The 19,606-nt window shown below is 59.9% G+C and overlaps 1 protein-coding gene across 1 annotated transcript in view; it reads right to left on the minus strand.

The window, feature by feature from the left end:
• The window catches only part of ARNT2 (aryl hydrocarbon receptor nuclear translocator 2), a 110,227-nt gene that overhangs the window by 65,118 nt on the left and 25,503 nt on the right, over window positions 1-19,606 (minus strand). Inside the window, exon 5 of the mRNA XM_049614354.1 lies at window positions 3,447-3,549. Within this exon, the coding sequence (XP_049470311.1) occupies window positions 3,447-3,549 (103 nt within the window). The remainder of the gene's footprint in view (window positions 1-3,446; window positions 3,550-19,606) is intronic.

Here is a 19,606-nt window from a genome sequence, read left to right on the forward strand (position 1 = left end):
AGCGTGACCCACCTGGTGATGCAGAGCCCCCCCCCTCCCCCCCCCCCCCCGCCGCAGGCCAGATCCCTAAGAAAGACTCTAGGGGCTCCCGGTCACGCTCGGGGTCACGCAAGCAGGGCGGTGGGGTCTCTTCGGGCCTCAGCAGAGCCATCAACGCAAGACGCACGTTGCCCGCTGACGGAAGGACGCATGTTCCCAGGCTGCAGCTGCGGCTGCGGCCGTGGGGACCCTCCCTGCCCCTGCAGTGTCCCGTCACTGGCAGCGACGTAACCGCCTCAGCCCGCTGACGGCAAAGGGCAGAGTGGGGGCGACGGAGGCCCTTCTCCGGGAGGCGGAGGCCGGGAGGCAACCTTCTCCGCCGCTCCTCTCAATCCCCCCCAGGCTCTGAACATCGAGGGTCGCCCTGCCACCAGGGTCCGGCCGGTGCTGTGTGTACCCATCCTTCCATGTGCTTCCGTGTCCCGACTCCAGGGCAGGTAACGCTCTGGACATCTTCACGCTCCGTAGGGCACAGAGGAGAGGCCAGCTGTGCTCTGAGACCGGGGACAGCCACCCGCAGGTGCGTGTCCCCCAGCAGGGACGACCCGGGACCGCGCCACCTGGCCGGCTGGCATCCTCCCAGAACGAACCCGCTTTATTGGGAGGACGAGGTCAGGCGCTCGGCAGACGGCAGAACTGCCCGCCTCAGGGGGCAGTCACGTCCCCCAGAGGGCACCGGGGCAGGGCGGGGCTGCCTGACGTGGCCTGCAGGCAGAGTGACGATGGCACAGAGACGCAGAACCGGGTGTGGTGATGTCCCCGGGGAAGGCGTTCCGCAGGGGGCCGCGTGGTGCTGGACTCAAAATCCGGCAGGTGCTGCCCCCGTGCCGGGGTGGGCGTGCTCTGCTGACGGGGCACTGTCCGCGGTTCTGTCCCCGGGACGGCGTTCTGTCCCCAGTGGCCTCCAGCACACGGGCACCCTGCCGTCCCCGTGCCTGTCAGCAGACTGAGAGCACTCATCCACACAGGCTAATATGAACTCAGATGCAGTGATCGTGTTTTCCGTCGCCCAAATGCCGTCGTGTGACCTGAGGCAGGTGTCGAAGGGAGTTCCGTCCCATCTTCCGCAAGAACGGAGGGGCGCTGGCTCGGAGGAGAGGGCAGCCCTCCTCAAGCCCTCTGTCGGCTCCTGGGGCCCAGCGCCAGGCTGCAGGGCGGGTCTCCCCTCTGCACGGACGGCCCTGACGAGTCACAGGTCCGGCAGCAAACGGGAGGAGAGCGACATCTGTGCTGAGCTCCCCTGAGCCAGCCTGGGGCTGTCGCACGGCTCGGCAGAAGCTCAGAGAGGGCAGGAGACGGCCGGGCTCAATCAAGGTCGGTGTGGGGTCCCAGGGACTCGAGGACAGCCTGGCAGACCACGAGCCGGGCAGCGGGGACAGGCTCCCGTGCCAGGGAAGAGAGGGCGGAGGCCGCCCTGCCACCTGCCTGCAGCTGGGGCTCCCGAGGTTTCTCCTTCTGCGGCGGGGATGCCCCGGCCCTCGTGTTCAGGACCCCTCAGGAGCCTCTACGGGGAGCACGCCTTCCCTGCAGGAACGTCCTTCACCCCCCTTCCCTGCCACCAGCCTGCAGCTCCGTCTGGGGCTTGTTGGCCCCTCCTCGCCCCCCTGCCACAGGAGCGGCCCGGGGGCTGAGGCCCGACCTCTCCTCCAGCCCCGCCCACCTCCCGGTGACCTCATTCAGTCTCCAGGCTTCGGGGAGCATCTCGGTGACGGCGGTCCCCAAGTCCGTACCTTCGGCCCAACCTCTCCCTTGCATTCCAGAATCCCGCGTCCAGCCGCCTCCTCACTCGCACCCTTGTTCGTCCCCGCTGCGGGTTTGTCCCCCCCACACAGGCAGAGTGAGTTATTTAATGTGATTCAGAACGTGTCATTCTTACGAGAAAACGCCAGCGGTCCCCCGCCTTGTTCAGAGTAAAAGCTGTAAGTTACCCAACATCCCCACCTTACTTTACTTTAATTTTTTTTAATGTTTATTTCTGAGAGAGAGGGAGACAGACAGACAGACAGAATGCAAGCTGGGAAAGGGCAGAGAGAGAGGGAAACACAGAATCCAAAGCAGGCTCCAGGCTCCGGGCTGTCAGCACAGAGCCCGACACGGGGCTCGAGCCCACGAACCACGAGATCATGACCTGAGTCAAAGTCGGATGCTTAACCGACTGAGCCACCCAGGCGCCCCCAGCCCAACCTTACTGATGACCATTCTGCCCACCGCGGCCACTCACCCTGTTCCTTGGATAGTAACCTTATTGTTGGTTAAACACAAGAACATCCCTGCCCCAGGGCCTTTACACTTGCGGTTCCCTCCACTTGGTATTTTCTTTCCCCAGATAGTCCCAGATCTCCTGGGACATCTCCAAAATGCCACCTTATCACTGAGACCCCCCACCCCCACCCAACCTACGTAACACGTGAACTAACCACTCCTCCTCCTCCTCAAATTTGTTTTATTTTCCTCAAGAGCACTTACCGCCATCTGACATTCCCTGTGTCTACTTGGTATTTTTGCCCATCCTAGATCTCCCTTACTGAAGTGACATTCTACAAGCTCAGGGATTTTGTTTGCTTTACTCGGGGCTGAACCCCGGCCTGGCGCAGGCAGGCCCTCGATAGATGTCTGAATGAATGAATGAATGAATGAATGAATGAATGAATGAGGGGCACTGCCTCGTCTTACAGCCCCTGCAATTCCACGTCCCGGCAGATTCGACTCACCAGGCACCCCCGCCCCACCCCTACAGGGCCTCGGGGCTGAGGGTACAGGGACTCTGAAGCCTTGTTCTTTCTTCCTCGGGGACAGAAAATTCTCTAATTACCCCCCAGTTCAGTCACTCCTGCATTTCCTCCACACCACGCGTTAACCACGTACACACTCGGTGTAGATCGCGGGCGGCTCAGAGAAGGTAACTCCAAGCCCCTGTCCTCAGGGCAACCGTTGCTGACTCACAGAGCCCAGGCATTTCCACCTGAAGCATCATGTGACAATCTAATAATTAAACGCTAATGAAAACGTGTGCTTTGGCACAGGAGACACAAAAGCGTACAAAATCGACCCATCTTACATAAAACGTGTTGACCAATATGGTGCCTGGAGGGGTTGGAGTTCAGAAGGGTCCTGAAGGACCGGGAGAAAGTTGGGACCCAGCCGACAGGGGAAGCCAACCCGGGAGTGGGCAGGGACGGGCAGGAGTCGGACAAGGTGGGTGGGAGGAAGGGGGACGCGGCGTCCGAGGTGGACCACGGGGTGTGCAGGCTCACGTGCTGCAGCCGGGACCACGGGGTTTCACCTCAGCAGAGCCCGTCAAGGCTCCTACTGGTGGATCAGAGGGAGCGGCCGCCCACTGCCCGCCGCCTGCCGCCCCGCACAGACCTCATCTACCCGCCACCCACGGCCCTCCGCCCCGCACACACCTCATCCTGCAAATGAAGGACCTCCGCGAGCCCATGCACATCCTCATGGAGGACTGCTGTCCCTCTTTCTTCACCGTCCCCGTCTTCAGGTCCAGGATCCGGCCTAAGCGAGAGAGGGACACGTGTGAGCCTCTGCCTCGGACGAGGGCGTAGGGCGGGGAGAGCTTTCTCCAAACGCTCTGCAAATGAGGGCAAACGGGGCTGCACGGATCGTTTCTTGGATCCCCAACATTCTCGGGCTGGGAACACTGCGGGGTCACAAAACCCGTACGATTCTAAATGCCTCGTCTTTTTCCGAGGACAGTCTGTACCTGCTGTCCCTGCTCTGTCCTAGGACACCACCTGGAGTCATTCCGACTTGGTTTCTCCCCCATCATTTCACGGAGACACGTTCGCCACGGTCCCCAGCTGCCAACCCAGCAGCCGCTGCCCGTGGTCTCCTCTCCTCTCCGAGGAGACCCCAGCTGGGCCATCCTCTCTCCTCCCGCTGCGCACCCCTACCGGCTTCGTCCACGGCCGGGACACCGCCTCTGCACCCCACGCCTCCGGCACCGGCCCCTGCAGCCCCTCCGCCCCAGCCCGAGACCACCCAGCACCACCCACTCCTCCCCGACATCAGCCAATGCACCCCCGTCAGCGCGGAAATCCAGGTCAGAATTCCAGACACCATGTGGGAGTCCTTCCCGCCCTCCCCTCCTGCACCCCCATCGGTCTCTCCACCTCCTCCCCCTGCCTGCCTTCCCTCAACTGACACTCGCTGGCCCCCAACCTCCAGCATCCTTTCTGTCAGTGCCCCTGTCCCACGGCCGCCAGCTGTGTAGACAGCACACATCTGACTGCCCGCCTGGGCTCCAAAGCGCATCGCTCACAGGAGCCCCCGACAGAGCGTCTCGGCACGGGACCCTGCCTGCCACCGCGCCTCGTTTCCGCTACACTTCCCGTCACCCTGCCCGAGAGAGATGTTGTGGGAACCACCCGTCTAGTTTGACACGTTCTAGAAGGCACATTTCTTAAAAAAGTTAACAAATAGGCGAAGTTGCTTTCAGTAATAGATCTGCAGTATTACCATTTCACCGTGTAGAGCACTAATGGGCAATGTCTCATTTTTTTCTTTTTTTTTTTTTGAGAGAGAGAGAGAGAGTGCACACGCGCACGTGCGTGACCGAGGGAGGGGCAGAGAGAGGGAGAGAGGGAATCCCGACACAGGGCTCGATCCCACGACGCTCGGATCGTGACCGGAGCCCAGATCGAGTCAGACGCTTAACCGACTGAGCCCCCCGGGCGCCCCTCATTCTTTCTCTCTGGGTCTTTGCAAGGGATGTGTCTCTCACACACGGGGCACATCTCCGCTCCAACGAGCCTGTTCCGGGCGCGTGGCGAGCACACGTGGTCGGTGGCCCCTGGACGGGGTGTGCGAGCGGCTCCAGACACGGTGCCCCCGCGTGCGCATCTCCCGGGGCCTCGCGCCTCACACGTGTGCACGCGCAGGCCTTTCTGCCAGCTCACGCCCCGTTCCACGTGAACTGTCATCCTGGTGAACGGCTGCTCGTTGTCCAGGGCCAGCTCGGGGGTCACGACCCCGGGGAGTCTGTCCCCGGCCCCCGGGCAGGGCCCCCCCCCGTCCACGTCTTCATTCGCCCGCTCGCCCGCTCAGTGTGTATCCGATGACTTTGCTGCGCCCGGCATCTTGTGAGGCTCCGGGACCCACGCGGCCGCGAGCACGGTCACCCTACCCTCACGTCCCGTGGAGGAAACCCGTCTGTGACACCCGTCACGTTGGACGGCGAGGACTTACCCGCCCTGCGCTTGAGCTCTGTGCCTCGCGGGCCGGGACCAAGTGCGAAACGTCCCAACACGGCTGAGAGCGCCTGGAAAACCGTACTTGCCGGTTGAACTGAAACCGTTTGTATGTGTCGGGAAAGGGCTTTTGCCCAAAGTGGGCACGAAGGAACCAGCTAGTACGAACGGCTTCCTACCTACCCATTTCCCTCATCCCACAGCAGAGCACTCACGAAGAGACACGCATCCATCACCCGCCTTGCTCCCTCCGCGGAAGAAACGCCGCGTCCCCGCCCTCAGCGGGCCCTGTTTCTCCACCAGGCACCTGCCTCCCGGCCGCTCCTCCTCCTCTTCCTCCTCTTCCTCCGTCCGGCACTCAGACACCCTCACATCTCCGTCATGGTGGCGGGGGAGGGGGCAAACAGAAATGGTCCCTGTCCTCGACCCGCACGTCCCTCTTGGACGTTTCTCCCCCAGGGCGCCTCTGTCTCCTGCCTCTCCTTTGCTGGTTCTCGGCCCTGGGGGGCTCCTCCCCCCCCCCAGTCCTCCCCCTTTGGGCCGGGACCCTTCTCCCTCGCTCTCCGCAGGACCTTCAGGGGCTCTTTCGGCTGCCCCTCGCCTTGCGTGCCGATGACACCAAGGCGGCCTCCCCAGCAGGACCTCTCTGGGAGGCTCGTACGCGTCCACCTGCCGTCGGGGCCTCTCAGACACTTGGCGCTCCGCGGGTCCAAAACCAAACCCGCGTTCCTGTCCAGGGCGCCCAGACCTTCCCTGCCTCCCGCAGGCCCCGTCGCGGTCACCAGCCCACCCCTACCCAGCCGCTCAAGCCAGACGTCCAGTGCCAGGGGCACAGACCTGCTTCGATCGCGCCTCCTTCTCTTCCTGCGCGACCCTGGGCGTGTGACCTGATGGGTCTGCGCTCCAGTGTCTTCACCTGTAAAGTGAGGGTCGCAGAAGTGTCGCCCCCCGACGCTGGCGTGACGAGGAAACCCGCGGACGCCACAGAGGGACCAACACCGTGTGTGGCTCAGGAAGTGCTCTAGAAACGCTTACTGAGTCCGGAACACGGAGCGCTCACGGCGCATCTGAGGAGCCGCCAACGCTCTGTCCCTCCTGCCCCCCCCCCCCCCCCCCCCCCGCACACCTTCCCGCGTCCGCGTCCCGACGCCCTCAGCCCCCTGCTCGTCCGCGTGGGCAGCCGACCCGCCCGGCCTCACCCCCTTCCACCCGTCGTCCGCATCCCTCAGAAGTCTCCACTTCCAATGAGAAACGGCCGGGCTCGATCACTAGGGTGACCCTGGCGCTCAGCTTTGCTGCTCTATGCTTGCTTGGTTTGCTTTCTCTTTTCTGCCAACGGAGGCTTAAGACCCGGCGCTCAGGACACACACAAGGAACGCACGAAGCGCGAGGTTCCCGGGAAACTCAAAACTAACGATCGTGTCCCGCTCCTTTCATGCTCCCCGCTACGGATCCCCAAAACACTCCAAGACCTGCAGCCCTCTGCGAAGACGCCCCCAGATCTGGCCTCTGCTCGCCTCTCTGGCTGCACCTGCTGCACCCCTGGGTGCCCTCCCCGCCCCCCATCCCGCCCGGCTCAGAGCAACTCGCTGTCCCCGTCCGTCCTCATGCGCCACTCTGGGTCCTGAGGCCCTGGCCTCCCCAGCAGCTCCTCCTTCCCTTTGCCTGATGACCTCCCATTTCTTGTCACAACTTACCCAGGCGTCACCTTGCCATCGTTTAATAAATATTTACTAAATGCCTCCAGTATGCTAGGCACCGACAAAAGCACAAAGAGTTACACAGGCAGAAGCCATTATATAATCTCGAGGGTGAACAGACAGCAAAACCCGAAGAAGAGAAAACAGGGGAGGGAAGAGACCGCTGTCAGGTGGCGATAAATGCTACAAACAAGAAGAAAGCAGAGAAAGGGTAACCGCGTGAGCAGAGACCCGCCCCTTTGCGATAGACAGTTGAATGGATTTCTATCACTTGAAACCCAAAGCGCTGGGCTCACCGCTCCCAACAGAGAGGAGGGAGTAGAGAGCACGTACGGCACAGGGGGTCACCTCCCGTCCCCCCCCACCCAGCACCTGGGGGCCCCGCCTCCCTGGACCAGAGCCAGCTGGCACTCAGGGCTGGAGCAGGTGCCTCGCCGGCCGGCCCTCCCAGCACCCTCAGCGCCAGGGATGCTCCAGCCTCTGCTTCCCAGGGGACCAGCCCCGCAGGGTGAACGGCCCCCTCTGGACACCAGCCCTCCGGGCGCTGCCGGCCCTGCACCTGCGGGCAGGACGTGTCCACCAGGATTCGGCCCCAGCGAGAGGCCCGCCCCCCAGGCTGCCGGGAGCCCCTGCCCCGGTTTGACACCTGTCTCTCTCACTCACAGACGGCTTCTTTTTTGCGGCTGTTTTCGTTGTAAATTGTCACTTGCTTTATCATCGACCAAATGGCACACGGTTTCAGCTGTGAAGCGGGCCAGCGTGAGAGTCTGTCAAATTCCAAAGTGGGCTCTGAAAATAAATCACAGCTGCGCAACACATGAGCCGTGGAATACGAGGAAATGAAAAAACACATTTCCATGATCTGCTGTCGTGACCCCGAGAGGCAACCACTCCCACGTTTATTTCTCCGTGTGCTTCTCTGGTTTCCTTGGGCACGATGAGCCCCCTTCCCGGGCCCCTTGGGAGGAAACGTGCTCAACTTCGTACAGTGGGTGTTCCTGAAAGGCTGTCCGGAAAACTGGAGTTTTGACAAATTTGAAAGCAGCGGGGACGTATGGAGGCAAGCGGCCCCTCGGAGCGGAATCCAGGCCGAGGCCGGCGCCTTCCAGGGTCCAACCTGCTCCCCGGGGGTCGGAGGGCCCACTCTCCAAAGCCACTGCGGGGCGGGCCCACCACGAACCCCGGCCTGCCCCGCCGTGGCCGCTGCTGAACTAGAGACACGAGGCCACCTCTCGTCCCCGCACCCCTCGCCCACGCCCCGTGCCCCTGCTCCCCTCCCGCCCTCTCTCCTCCACGGTGCCCTCTGGAACGCGCACCCCTACATCCTCAGCACCGTACGGAAGCGATGACTCCCCCCGGGGCGTGGGTCCATTCTCAGAGCAGGCAGGGCCCATGTGACTCCGTGGCCAGGGTGCCAAAGAGGCCCCGGACACCTCCACACAACCAGCAGCTGCGGAAGCATATACTTCTCTGGATTTGGCACACAGAGGGGAACCATCTGGGACCCAATGGCATGGCCCATTCCGGAAGGAAGGGGCAGCAGGGCCCGGAGGCTCGGCCCCCGCCCGTGGGGGTTGTGGGGGACGAGCGGCCTGCTTGGCGTCCTCTCCGTGGGAACACGGGACCAGACATGCCTACTCTGAAGGTCACGTGAACACCCAAAGACGTACACGTGCAAGGTCAGTCAACCCCCTTCAGGAACCAGAGCGTAAGAGCCTGGCGGGTCCAGGAGGCACTGGCGTGAGCCCCAAGATGGCAGCATCCTGGCCTGGAGCCCCACGGTCGGGGAGCCTCCCCTGGTCGTCCCGGCCCCTGCCTCTTGGCTTTCTCTGAGGGAAGAGGGCATTCTGGAAGGTTCTAGAATACAGCCCAGAACACCATCTCAGGCTAAAGGGTTGCAGAACTACTTGTTTTCCTCTTAAAATGCTTTTACTGTAAATCCAAAGTGATCTCTTGGAAAAATCAAATACACGCATACATATACACACACAGTAAAAACCCCAATCTTCCTGTCCAGAGAAAGAGACTATCGACATCTGGGCCTATTTCCCGTCAAACTTTTCGTGTGCATGTCTGCTCTTTCTTTTAATTAACTGAGGCTTCATGGTCTTTATTTTTCCACCTTATGTCACAACAGAAACTCATAAAATGTAATCATAAACATTATTTGAAAGGCTCTATAGCATCACTTTGAGTAGACAATTTACTTTCGGACATGAAGCTATTCCCAGGGCTTCCACACGGCAAATAATGCCGTGGCGAGCAACTGGGAAGAAAAATACATCCACACCATGTCAGGGTAGGTTCCCAAGAATGGAAATCCCGCCTCCGGTGACAACAGGCTGTCCGTACCAACACCCGGTCTACTCCAGGCTCCGAGTGAACCGCGGACGGTCCCGCACGGAGAGTGTTTCCACTCTATGAAATGGACAGAATTATGGCACATCTCAGGCTTTTCGATGATAATTTTTCTAAGTCTAAAGCGTATAGGGTTTAGAACAGGACTCGGCAATCTACGTGTTGACATCTGTGACATCTGACCCCAAAGGGGCTCACTGTTACTTAAATATTTATTGGATCACGGCCACAGCCGTCACGGCTCCTCTTGTGCTACAATGGCAGAGCTGAGCACGTGTGAAAGACACTGTAAGACTCACAAAGCCAAACCTACCGACTACCTGGCCCTCAACAAAAAACCATTTGCCAGCTCCCACTTTTAGAAGAATGATCACAGATGCCAACACAGAGCGCTGTCCTCTATGGGCAAAGGGTCCTTCTGTAACTGTTTTCACTAAGCTGATTTTTAAGTATTATTTAGATCAGCGGTAACTTTGTAAAAAAAAAAAAAAAAAAAAGAAGAAGAAGAAGAAAAAGAATCAGAAGTTTGTGTTGGATAAGATCACAAAAGAAAGCTCTGTGCTCATAAAACAGCTCCCCAGGCTACAGCAGAAATACAAATATAAATGAGAATTATTTCATCAAAAGAATCCTTAAGAAAACTGGAAACATCTTATCTCGGTTTAAAAAGAAGAAACCCCAAGATAGCAAAGGAGGAAAACATGGGAAAATTATTAGGAACAAAGGCAAAGCGGTGGCCCCGTGATGGACACTATTTGATGCTGTTCCAAAGACGTGTGGCCCCCGGGATGGGGACCAGAGGCTGGACGGGACTTGGTTGCTGTTCCAGTGACAGCGTGTTCTTGTTCTCAGAGGCTGACCCCGGCCACGTTAGCAGCTGTGCACACAGGAACAAACACCCCCCCGGCACGTGGGATCTGCTCCAGAGCGCGAGCCGCATCGACGGAGCCTCCTGCGAGGGAGCTCGGGTGCGTTTCCCTCGTATTTCGTCCTGGCTGGCAGGTGTCTGGGCACGACCGAGGGCACAGCTACACCAACGCTCAAGTGGTGGCCAGAACGGTTTTCTTCTCGCACCAGATGAAGGGGCTCTGGGTGGGCAGGACACCCGTCGCCCCAAGCACCCGGGCCTCCCCCAGCACAGTGCTCTCCTGCTATTTCTTTATTGTGACTGTCACAGCATTTGCCACCTTCTTGTCTGAGCCCGCCTCCCCGGCCATGATGATTGGTTGAGGGCTGGGCCCCTGGCACACACTGCACCAATCACAGCACCTCGTTCCTCCTCTGTCCATAGTGACCGGTCCCCAAACTCGGAAAGGATCCAGCCAGGCCAGTCAGGGTCCCCCACGGGCCAAATGTGAGCATTCCCACCTGTCCTCTCTCTACCCTTTTCTTTAGGAACCTGAGCTCAGCCTCACGGGAGGACCAGACCGACGGCAACGAGACGGACTCTAAGAAAGCCGTGAAGGTGCTGCCTGGTGAGAGTGCCATCACGGTGTTCAGATCCTTGGTGCCACCAACCCCCAGACCCCCCCCCCCCCCTTGAACACCCGCTTCTGTCACTTGCAAGCAAACAGCCCAGACAAATGCAACCCTCTTCGGCCTTTGACAGAAGGAAGGACAAGGGACCGAGGGCTACTGAGGCTTTTCCTAAGGGCGGGGCACGACACAACAGTTTGTGCGCGTGACCCCGTGAGACCCCATCACGACCCCAGAAGTGGGGTCACGGTGAAGCCAACAGGCAGGAGGAGAAGGGCACTGACTGGGAGGGGCCGGCCTCCCGGGGAGAAACCCTGTCTGTGCCGCCCAGACGTCCGGGAACTACGGGCACATGGAGATAATAAGACGCAGACCGACTTAGGGGAGGCTCCGCTGTTGTTCCTAAATTCTCCGTGCGCAGTGCAGCCCCTCACTGTGGCGCCCCGGGCACAGACACCCCACGACCCCCCTGCTCGCGAGACCCGGCCGTGTGGTCCCCGAGGCAAACTGAAGCCCAGAGACACCAGAAAACTCAGCCAAGACTGGCCTCCTCGTGGGGATCTGAGGAAGGGTCCTTGCTCCCAGGGCAGCCGCTGCTCGGGGACTTGTAGCCCACCCCTCCCCCCCAACCAGCGGAGAGCAGGGTGGGCGAGCAGGGTGGGTGGGGGACAGGGGACAGCCGCTGCAGGGGTGGATCCCAGGGTGGTGGTTTTTCCCTCTTTTGTAATTCGTGTGTTTATTGCTTTTCCGGTTTTGCCTGCATTTTGGTAGGAGCCTTTAGGTCACGCCATCCCGGGGACACTCCTGAGGGGTCTGCACCCACTGTGGGTGCAGTGACAGGGCCTCAGCACCCCCGGGGCAGGCACAGACAGTGACCAGGCTGGCGGGGCTGGCCGGGGGCGGTCCTGGCTTTGCCCGCTGTCCCAGAAGTTACTAGGAGAGCGGTCACTCCCCGAGAGGCAGGCCGGCCAGGGATTCCTGATGCTTCTGAGGTCCAGCGGTCCCCTGACGTCGTCGGTGGGCAATACTCTGGAGTGTGCTTCGCGAGGGCCGCCCCACACTGTAAAGGCAGAACCGTCTGGGGAAATTCAGATGATTTGTATTTTAAATGTAAGACTATCAATAATTTAGATTTTAGAAGCAAATGCTTATAAGACTAGCATTAATACTTAATGCCGCCCATCTCTGAGAGAGCGAGAGAGAGACGCCCGGCCTGGGGGACTGAGCGTCCTAGTCAGTCTGCGGGGAAGGAAGCTGGGAGAAGTGACCACTGGCAGCGGTGATCATGTCACCGAACAGAAGAGCCCAGAGAGGGAAGCGTTTCCAGGGAGCAGGACAGGCTCGCAGGGAACCATCCCTCCTCTGGGTTAGGACTTAGCCCATGGCCCTCGAATAGCAAAAAAAACACAAAGGGACCCACAACTAGAGCTGGTGACAGGGGCCGAGGCCCCACAGACGCTCACAAGGAGCCCCTCTGACTTGTGCGCGAGCCCACCCTGCCCCCCGGGGAAGGCGGTGGGGAGCCTCTGGCCGGGCAAGGGGCCGGCGGCCGGGCCATCATGCGCAGAGCATCACGGAGGTGATGTCCTGCACGCTGACAAGGGCAGGGTGGACACGGGGGTAGGCAGAGACCCTCGGTGGGGGACGGCCACACTGCCTCTGCCGTGGACAACCGGGCTCCCGCGGCCTCCCAAGAGCCCCCGGCTTGGAACTTTCTCCGGCGGACACATTCCAGGCCTGACGCCAACCACCCGAGCGCCACCCGCGGCTCCAGTGTTCATTCCAAACCCGCACCCCACCCCCCGCCCTGTCCCTCCCCCGCCGCGGCCACCCCTGGCCCTCCCGGCCCCCCCGCACCTCTTCTGCTATTTAATCTGCAGAAACAGTACAAGTGCTTCGTCCTGTTTAGAACATGCTGGGCTGTGCTTTAAAGAAACACATTCCTCTCGGGGTATCATGCTACAAAAATGCCAGAAATGCAGGCCTGAGGCTTTCATTGTAACGGTAAACGATGAAGCGCCCTCTCCATCCTTGGCTGCAGAAAGGCCGCCTGGCGCGTACAAGGAGCCCGGGCTGACACACTGTGTTCCAGAAGGCAGTTTCAGGTCATGCCTTGCCTCCCCTGCACACCGCTAACAAGACAATCAAGAAAACACAAAAATAGCCACAGAAATCCGTATCCATGCGGAAACGCGGCGAAAAGGGCCTCGAACAGATCCGAAACACGGAGGGATTTCTGCAGGAACAGGGCACGTGCGGCCTGTGGTTCAACAAAGACAGAGGAAGGGACTGTCTGGGAAGCAAATAACAGGTTCCCCTAAGGGAAGCCTCCAAATGCACAAGCAGCAGAAAGACCAGGGAGTCGGGAAGCAGACGAGGGTCCCAGGGCCTGGACGGAGGGCCCCGGCCAGAGCTCTCGTGTCACCCGGGCTTCTGGCAGCCAGCCCGCCCCATGAAGGGGAGGAAGGAGGCAGGCTGCCGGGGGAGGGGGCTGGGGAACGGGGTGGGGGCTGGGGGGGAACTTTCCAGCACACACGCCACCCCCACCCCCCCCCGCCAACCCCGGCTGGCGGCAGCCTCCCAGCCCCGCCCCCCACAACCCAGCCCCAGTCTAGAAAAATTAACTTTCAAAGAAATACACACAGACCCAAACCATTTCAGCTCTTTGTACACGTTAGGATCCAAGGATGAATGAAAAGGTGAAGGAGGCGAGCGTAACGCATGGGAAGATTCAACACGGCAAGAAGGATGTGACTGCAAAATCACACCAAGTACCCCCCCCCCCCCCCCCCCCACGAAACGCATTCCAGGGACGCGGGCCACACCGAAACACCCGATCTCGGTGGTACGCACAAGATCCTTCATAAACAGAAAGGCAATGACCTGAGTCCGGGAAAGGTTGCTTTTGGGTGAAAAACGTGATTTCAGGATCAAAGGCCAAATGAGAGCAGCTCAACCAGGAAACTACAAGAACCTCCGAGAAATAGTCCTGGAGCCACAGAACAGAGCCCACAGCGGGGGACACGGGGGACAGGGGACACACTACAGGGACTTCTGCTTCCAGTCCAGACAGAGCAATGGGGCCCAGGTTCACCTTCCCTCTGAACCCATCAAACAACCGACAAAATACATAGGACAACAGTAAACAGGCGAGGCGAGGCCACGGGTCCCCCAGGGACCGCCTGGAGAGCACCCCCAGGCCGCAGCTCAGGGGACAGGGCCCAGACTGAGCCAGCTAGTGGAGGATGTGCACCTGGGAGACTAGGACGGAGAACCAGGGCGGGAGGGGACACACAGGGGACCCCAGAGTTCTGCAGGGGTCCCCCGGAGCCAGTACCAGGCTACCGATCGGCTGGTGCGTGTGAGGAAACCACCTGAGGCCAAAGAAAGTGCCCGCGGGAAGGTTAGAAAGAAGGAAGAGCTGAGAACTGAAATTCTGGACATGAAAACCGCTGTCTCCAATGGAAAACACACAAGATGGGATTAAAGGCAGACGAGATGTTTCAGAAAAAGAGATTAGTGAACTTGAACACACAGAAAAAAGTATTCAAAATGAAATACACAGAGATCAAAAGGATTTAAGGAAATGAAAAGAGCATCCGTGAACCGTGGGAGAACTCTCGCCGTCTAATATATGTGTAATTGGTGTCCCAGAAACAGGAGGGAAAGACGGGAACAGGGAAAAACATGTGCGGAATGAAAAGCTGGTGCTTCTTATAAATATGATGAAAACCGTAAGCCCAAAGATGAAAGTCACTAAATGAACACCAAGTACAATAAACACGAGGAAGCCATACGCAGGCGAGCCATAATCCCATGTTCAACACCAGTTACAAAGAGAAAAACCTTAAAGCCAGCCGGATAAAAAGAGGTATTTTGTACCGAGGGCAGGGTTGAGAACGGCACGGAGTTTCTTGCGGGAGCCAACGCCAACGAGAAGATGCTGGATTCACAGCAGCAAAGGAAACCACAGGCCCACGCCCGTCACCAGCACCGCGGAAGAACCCTGACACAGAACGTTAGCAAGTCAAATCCGACCACGTCCTGCCCCAAGTGCGGTTCATCTCAGGAACCAAAGACCTGCTTCGCTTTGAAAAAGTCAAACAATGTACTTCACTGCAAGAACTAGAAAGGAAATGCCACACTGTCATCACGGTAGAGGCCATCTCCCCCAGCCACACCCCTCCCCCAGCTCCACCACGGACGGGGACCGCGTCCGCTTTGCGTGGCCACCCACGTGCCTCCCGTATCGGGCGCAGTTACGCGTGCTGCACGAGCAACGAGGGGATGGCCTCACGACGCGCCACCCGCCTCTGTCAAGTGCTTCCCCTCGTCCGCAAAGACCCGCTGGCCAAGCCCTGGGAGCCGGCAGTCCTAGAGAGGAGGGCCCGTGTGGGTCCTGTCTCAGCCCCGGAGCCTCGGCTACTCTCAGGGGCCAGCCTGGGGGTCACCATGGGCTGCCTTCCGTCCTTCCAGGGCTACCAGGGCCACTGCTGACCCCCAGTCGCATCCCCCGGCGCTCAGACCCACCCGACGGGCACGGCCCCCCCGCCCCAGCCGCTGACGGCGCCTCAGCTGACGGCTCACTCGGGCACCTTCTCATAAAGCCACACGGCTTGAGGATGCTTGGGAGTCTCACCCACCCCTCCAGGCGACAGCCGCCCTCTTGCCTCCAGTGCGTCCTTTCCTCCCGAGCCCCCTGGGCCATCAGGCTGAGGCGAGACCTTCCTGAGCCGTGTCTTGGCCTGGCCCCTCCTGTCACCTGCACTGCTCCCCCTTTACGGCCCACCCAGGGGTGTCTCTCTCCGAGCGTGTGCGCAGATCCCCATCCAGGCTTGCTGTCCAGGCACTCGGCCCGAGACAGAGCCTGCCTGCACGAGGAAAGCACCAACCGAGCTCACAGGGCACTGTCTTGGGTGCCACTCACACTGTCCTCGTGCCGGTGGGGACCTGGGCACCTAGGGAGAACCCATACCTTGTTCACGACTGCCTAAATGGTCTGGGGTAAACCCGGGACCCAAACCCATGGCGGACTATGGCTCCCAGGCCCACACTCTTAGCTCCCCCACCCCGGGCACAGGTGAGTGTGCATGGGCACAAACTGTGAGGCACGTGCACTTTCCCGGTCCCGTCCCACAGTGTCAGCCGGGCTGCTGAGCACAGAGGCAGGGCGACCAAGGGGGCTTCGAACTGAGCACAAGCACGTACATTCCACGGCGGCCGGGCAGTCTCCTGACATGGCCAGGGGCTCCCGGGCAGGGTGCATTCCAGAAGGAGCCAGGCGGCCCAGACAAGAGCTGGCCTGTATGAGCGCTGAGGTCCCCACGGCACGGAGCTCTTCTGATTCTGGGCCCTCAGAATATGTGCACTTGATTCAAGGTTAAAGAATGACATTGTAAATAGCTCATTTGAGACTAATTTATGTCATCACCAGAAAGGGGAAAACTGAAACCCATCCGTCGTCGGATCACTGCCTGAGTAAACGGCTGGCAGGCGAGGCTCTGCGTTGGTGCGTAAGAAAAGAATCTACAAAAATAAAAGGAAAAGTGAACGCAGATGTTCGTCTCAATTAGCTTCTACTGGGAGAGCAATAAACAGGAAAGATCACTGCTGTGCGTGCATTTTTATTTAACCGTTTGGTGTGAGTCATGACATCTCAGAAGGAAACGTGTCTCTTTTTTTAGTGAAGCTAAAGGAAACTATTTTAATTTTCTTGATCCTGCTGGAGCGTTTGCAATCGAGTTATTTTTAACCAAAGCATTACAAAATACGGCCGCCACGTGAGGCTCTTACTAAAACCTGCATCCTACAGGAGCAAGCAATGATTCCGTTGGTCTCTTCACTTGTCCTAAAGTAACTCGAAATAATTCTATCTGCCTAAAAACAATACGACTCATAGGTTATTTTTGTTCCAGTTTCCCATTATAGATGGAGAAATCAAGTCTTTGTCTATTTACTGGTTGAGCCTCAGAGCTAGGACCAAAGATACTTGGTTAAGAATTCCAGGCTTGCAAAGAGGATTTCAGGGCTCCTGCTGCTTACTTTCAATTATGTTGCTGACAGATGACATTGTTAACATTTTGTTTCTTCTTTATTTTGATCCTGCTGACATGTTTGTCCTGCTAAAAAACAGATCCGGGCTGTATTCTTTCATTTTTATGGGTGTTTTTTGGTTTGTTTGTTTGTTTTTGGTGAGGGACACGCCGGGCGAGTCTGGACGCCTGGCCTTTACCACGACAGGGTCAGAGAAATGGGTTGCAATGCCAGCCTCAGAAGCCTGAAAAGAGCCAGTAAAATTCAGATGTGCACAGACATTGAGGACCACTGTTTTAGGGGCTGGGGATTTTCAAAAGTTACTAACAAAGCTGCTGCTCTGCAAGCATTACTTGGATGTTCCATTTCAGGAAAAGCCAGGCTACAGAAATGGAAACGCAGAGAACAGATCTCGAGGTTCGTAGCATCACAAAGGAACGCAGCGACGCTCCGCTGAGGTGGTGACGTCTCCCCGTGGATTTAGAGCGAGATCGAGGGTTCCCAAGCGCCACGCACACGCATTTGTAAGGGGCTGGGAGATACGAAGATGGGCCCGTTCGAGAGAACCTAACCTCGTCGCCGCTTTTTCTCGACTCGCCCACGTGCGGGGCGCAGGGGACACAGGGCTCCCAGCCATGGCTGCCTCCCTTGCGTCCCTGGCTGCCTTCCTGCCTCCCCGCAAGCCCCTTCGTGAAGGAGGCTGTGCACACCTGTCACTTCTCCCATGGATGTGGGCTCTGGGACCGATGCAAAAGCCCGTCATTCGGTGCCACCAGTACTCAGCCTTGCAAAGCCCAGCATGCTTTGGTTTCAGGCCCCTTCCCCAAACAAGCTGTTACTCTGGAGCTGTTACTCTGGACCACACCGGCTAGGGCCTGGGGCATGGGAGGCAAGGACAGGAAGGAAAAGGAGTCTGGGCCCGGTGATGGGGACAGGGTGCCACGCCACAAAGGACGCCTCGGGAAACCTAGGCACAGGGCCCGGCACCAGCCAGCCTGCATCCACTAGTAAGTGCTGCTTCCGGAAACTACTCTGTACCCTGAAGACTGGCAGAGCCGGGCCTGAGCGGGCCGGGTCCTTGTCACAGCAGAACCCGTCCCGGGCTGGAGGCCAAACTGCCCCTCACCCATCAGCTGTCCACTGCTCGCCCCCACCTCCCCGGCTCGGGCGTCCCTGCACCACTGCCTCCCTCTGGCTCACCCCCCGACCCCCTCCTCCGGCCGTGGTGACCTCCTACTGGTCTCTGGAGAAAAGGGCCTTGGTCCCGGCCCCGCTTCTGTCCACGAAGGCAGTGCCAAGAGGCAGGTCTGGCCCGAGGCAGGACCCAGGCACCAGGCAGTGAGTTGAGTCGGAAGGCGGGCAAGGGGCTGGAGCGAGGAGATCCCAGGAGAGGGGCACCGCTGAGAGATCGCACGGCACCACGGGGCCGGGGGGGTGACTGCTCCGGGCCCCGGCAGATCCGAGAGACGCGGAGAAGCAGGGAGAGAGTGTGCTCTCTGTCCCCCCTCGGGCGGGCCTACCCCACCGTCCAGGGAGGAAGACAGTGCCAGCAGGTGCAGCTGGGGGGGGGGGGGGGGGGGGAAGCGGGGGCAGGAGAGTGACACGGCGTGGTTCGCCTCCAGGACGCTCACACCTGGACGAGCAGGTGCAAGGGTGGGGAGGGGCTGGAGGACCGCTCCTGGCTCCTGGCGGCTCGCGGCGCACACAGCAAACCCGAGCGTGGGCACGCAGAGCGCCTCCCGCACCCGAGCCACGTCGGTCGGTGAAGAGGGACCGATGGGCCCAAGGGGACCCGGCGGTTAACACAAACGCGTCCGTGGAAGGCGTGGGTCTTGTGGCCCGACTCAACACGGCAAGCTGGGGCCACCGACGAGGTGCCTCCTGCTGTCCTTCCGGCCGAAGAGATGGGGCAGTGACAACACGGGGCCGCGAGAAAGGGTCACCAAGGTCCCCCGATAATCAGCTCTCTTAACGTTATCTGGGTGGAGGAAAGAGCTAGAGCGAGTGGAAACACGCCCACGTTGTGCTCCCCGAGAGCCCACGTCCCCACCATCGCTGCGCCGAGCGGGTCTGCCTGGAATTGCTGGGCGTGGCCTCGCGCGGAGACAGGCGAGATGAGGCCGAACTGGGTGAGGGATGGGCGCTGACGGGAGGAGGAAAGTCTGCACAGAGACACGGGGAGAACGCTGTGTGTGACCGGGACAGAGACGGGAGGGGCGCCTACAGCCGGGGAGGCTCAGGACCGCTGGCCGCCAGCAGAAGCCGGGAAGGAGGCGCGGAACAGTCTCTCCCACGGAGCCCACGGAAGGAACCGCCGTGCTGACATCCTGATTTCGGACCTCCCAGCCCCGGAGCCGTGAGAGAGGACACCCCTGAGGTTTTCGGCGGCCTGGTGCGTGCCGATGGCAGCGACGGACAGCACCCAACCCCGCCCCGCGGTCTCCCCTGCGCCCCGTCGGCACCCTCGCCGGCTCGTCCCCCGGCTGGTCTGCCCCCCACCCCGACACGCTCCCTGCTCTGCACTTGGATCACGGGACTCCTCTGGGCAAATACCTGTAGGGGTCTGGCGTCTCCCGCCCTGGGGACGGGCCCCCCCCCCCCCCCCCCCCCCCCACCTCCTCCCCAGACCTTCCCGGGCCTCACGCGCTCCCGAGAGCCCTGCCCAACCCACCAGACAGGCCTGGTGACAGGTGGCATCGACAGGTTCTCAATGCCCCACCGACTTTTCCTGCTCAACACTCATCGTGATGCGCGATGGCCTTTCCGTGTGATTATGCCGCTGATGTCTCTCTCCAC

Source organism: Panthera uncia (assembly GCF_023721935.1).
Source record: "Panthera uncia isolate 11264 chromosome B3 unlocalized genomic scaffold, Puncia_PCG_1.0 HiC_scaffold_2, whole genome shotgun sequence".
Lineage (NCBI taxonomy): Eukaryota > Metazoa > Chordata > Mammalia > Carnivora > Felidae > Panthera > Panthera uncia.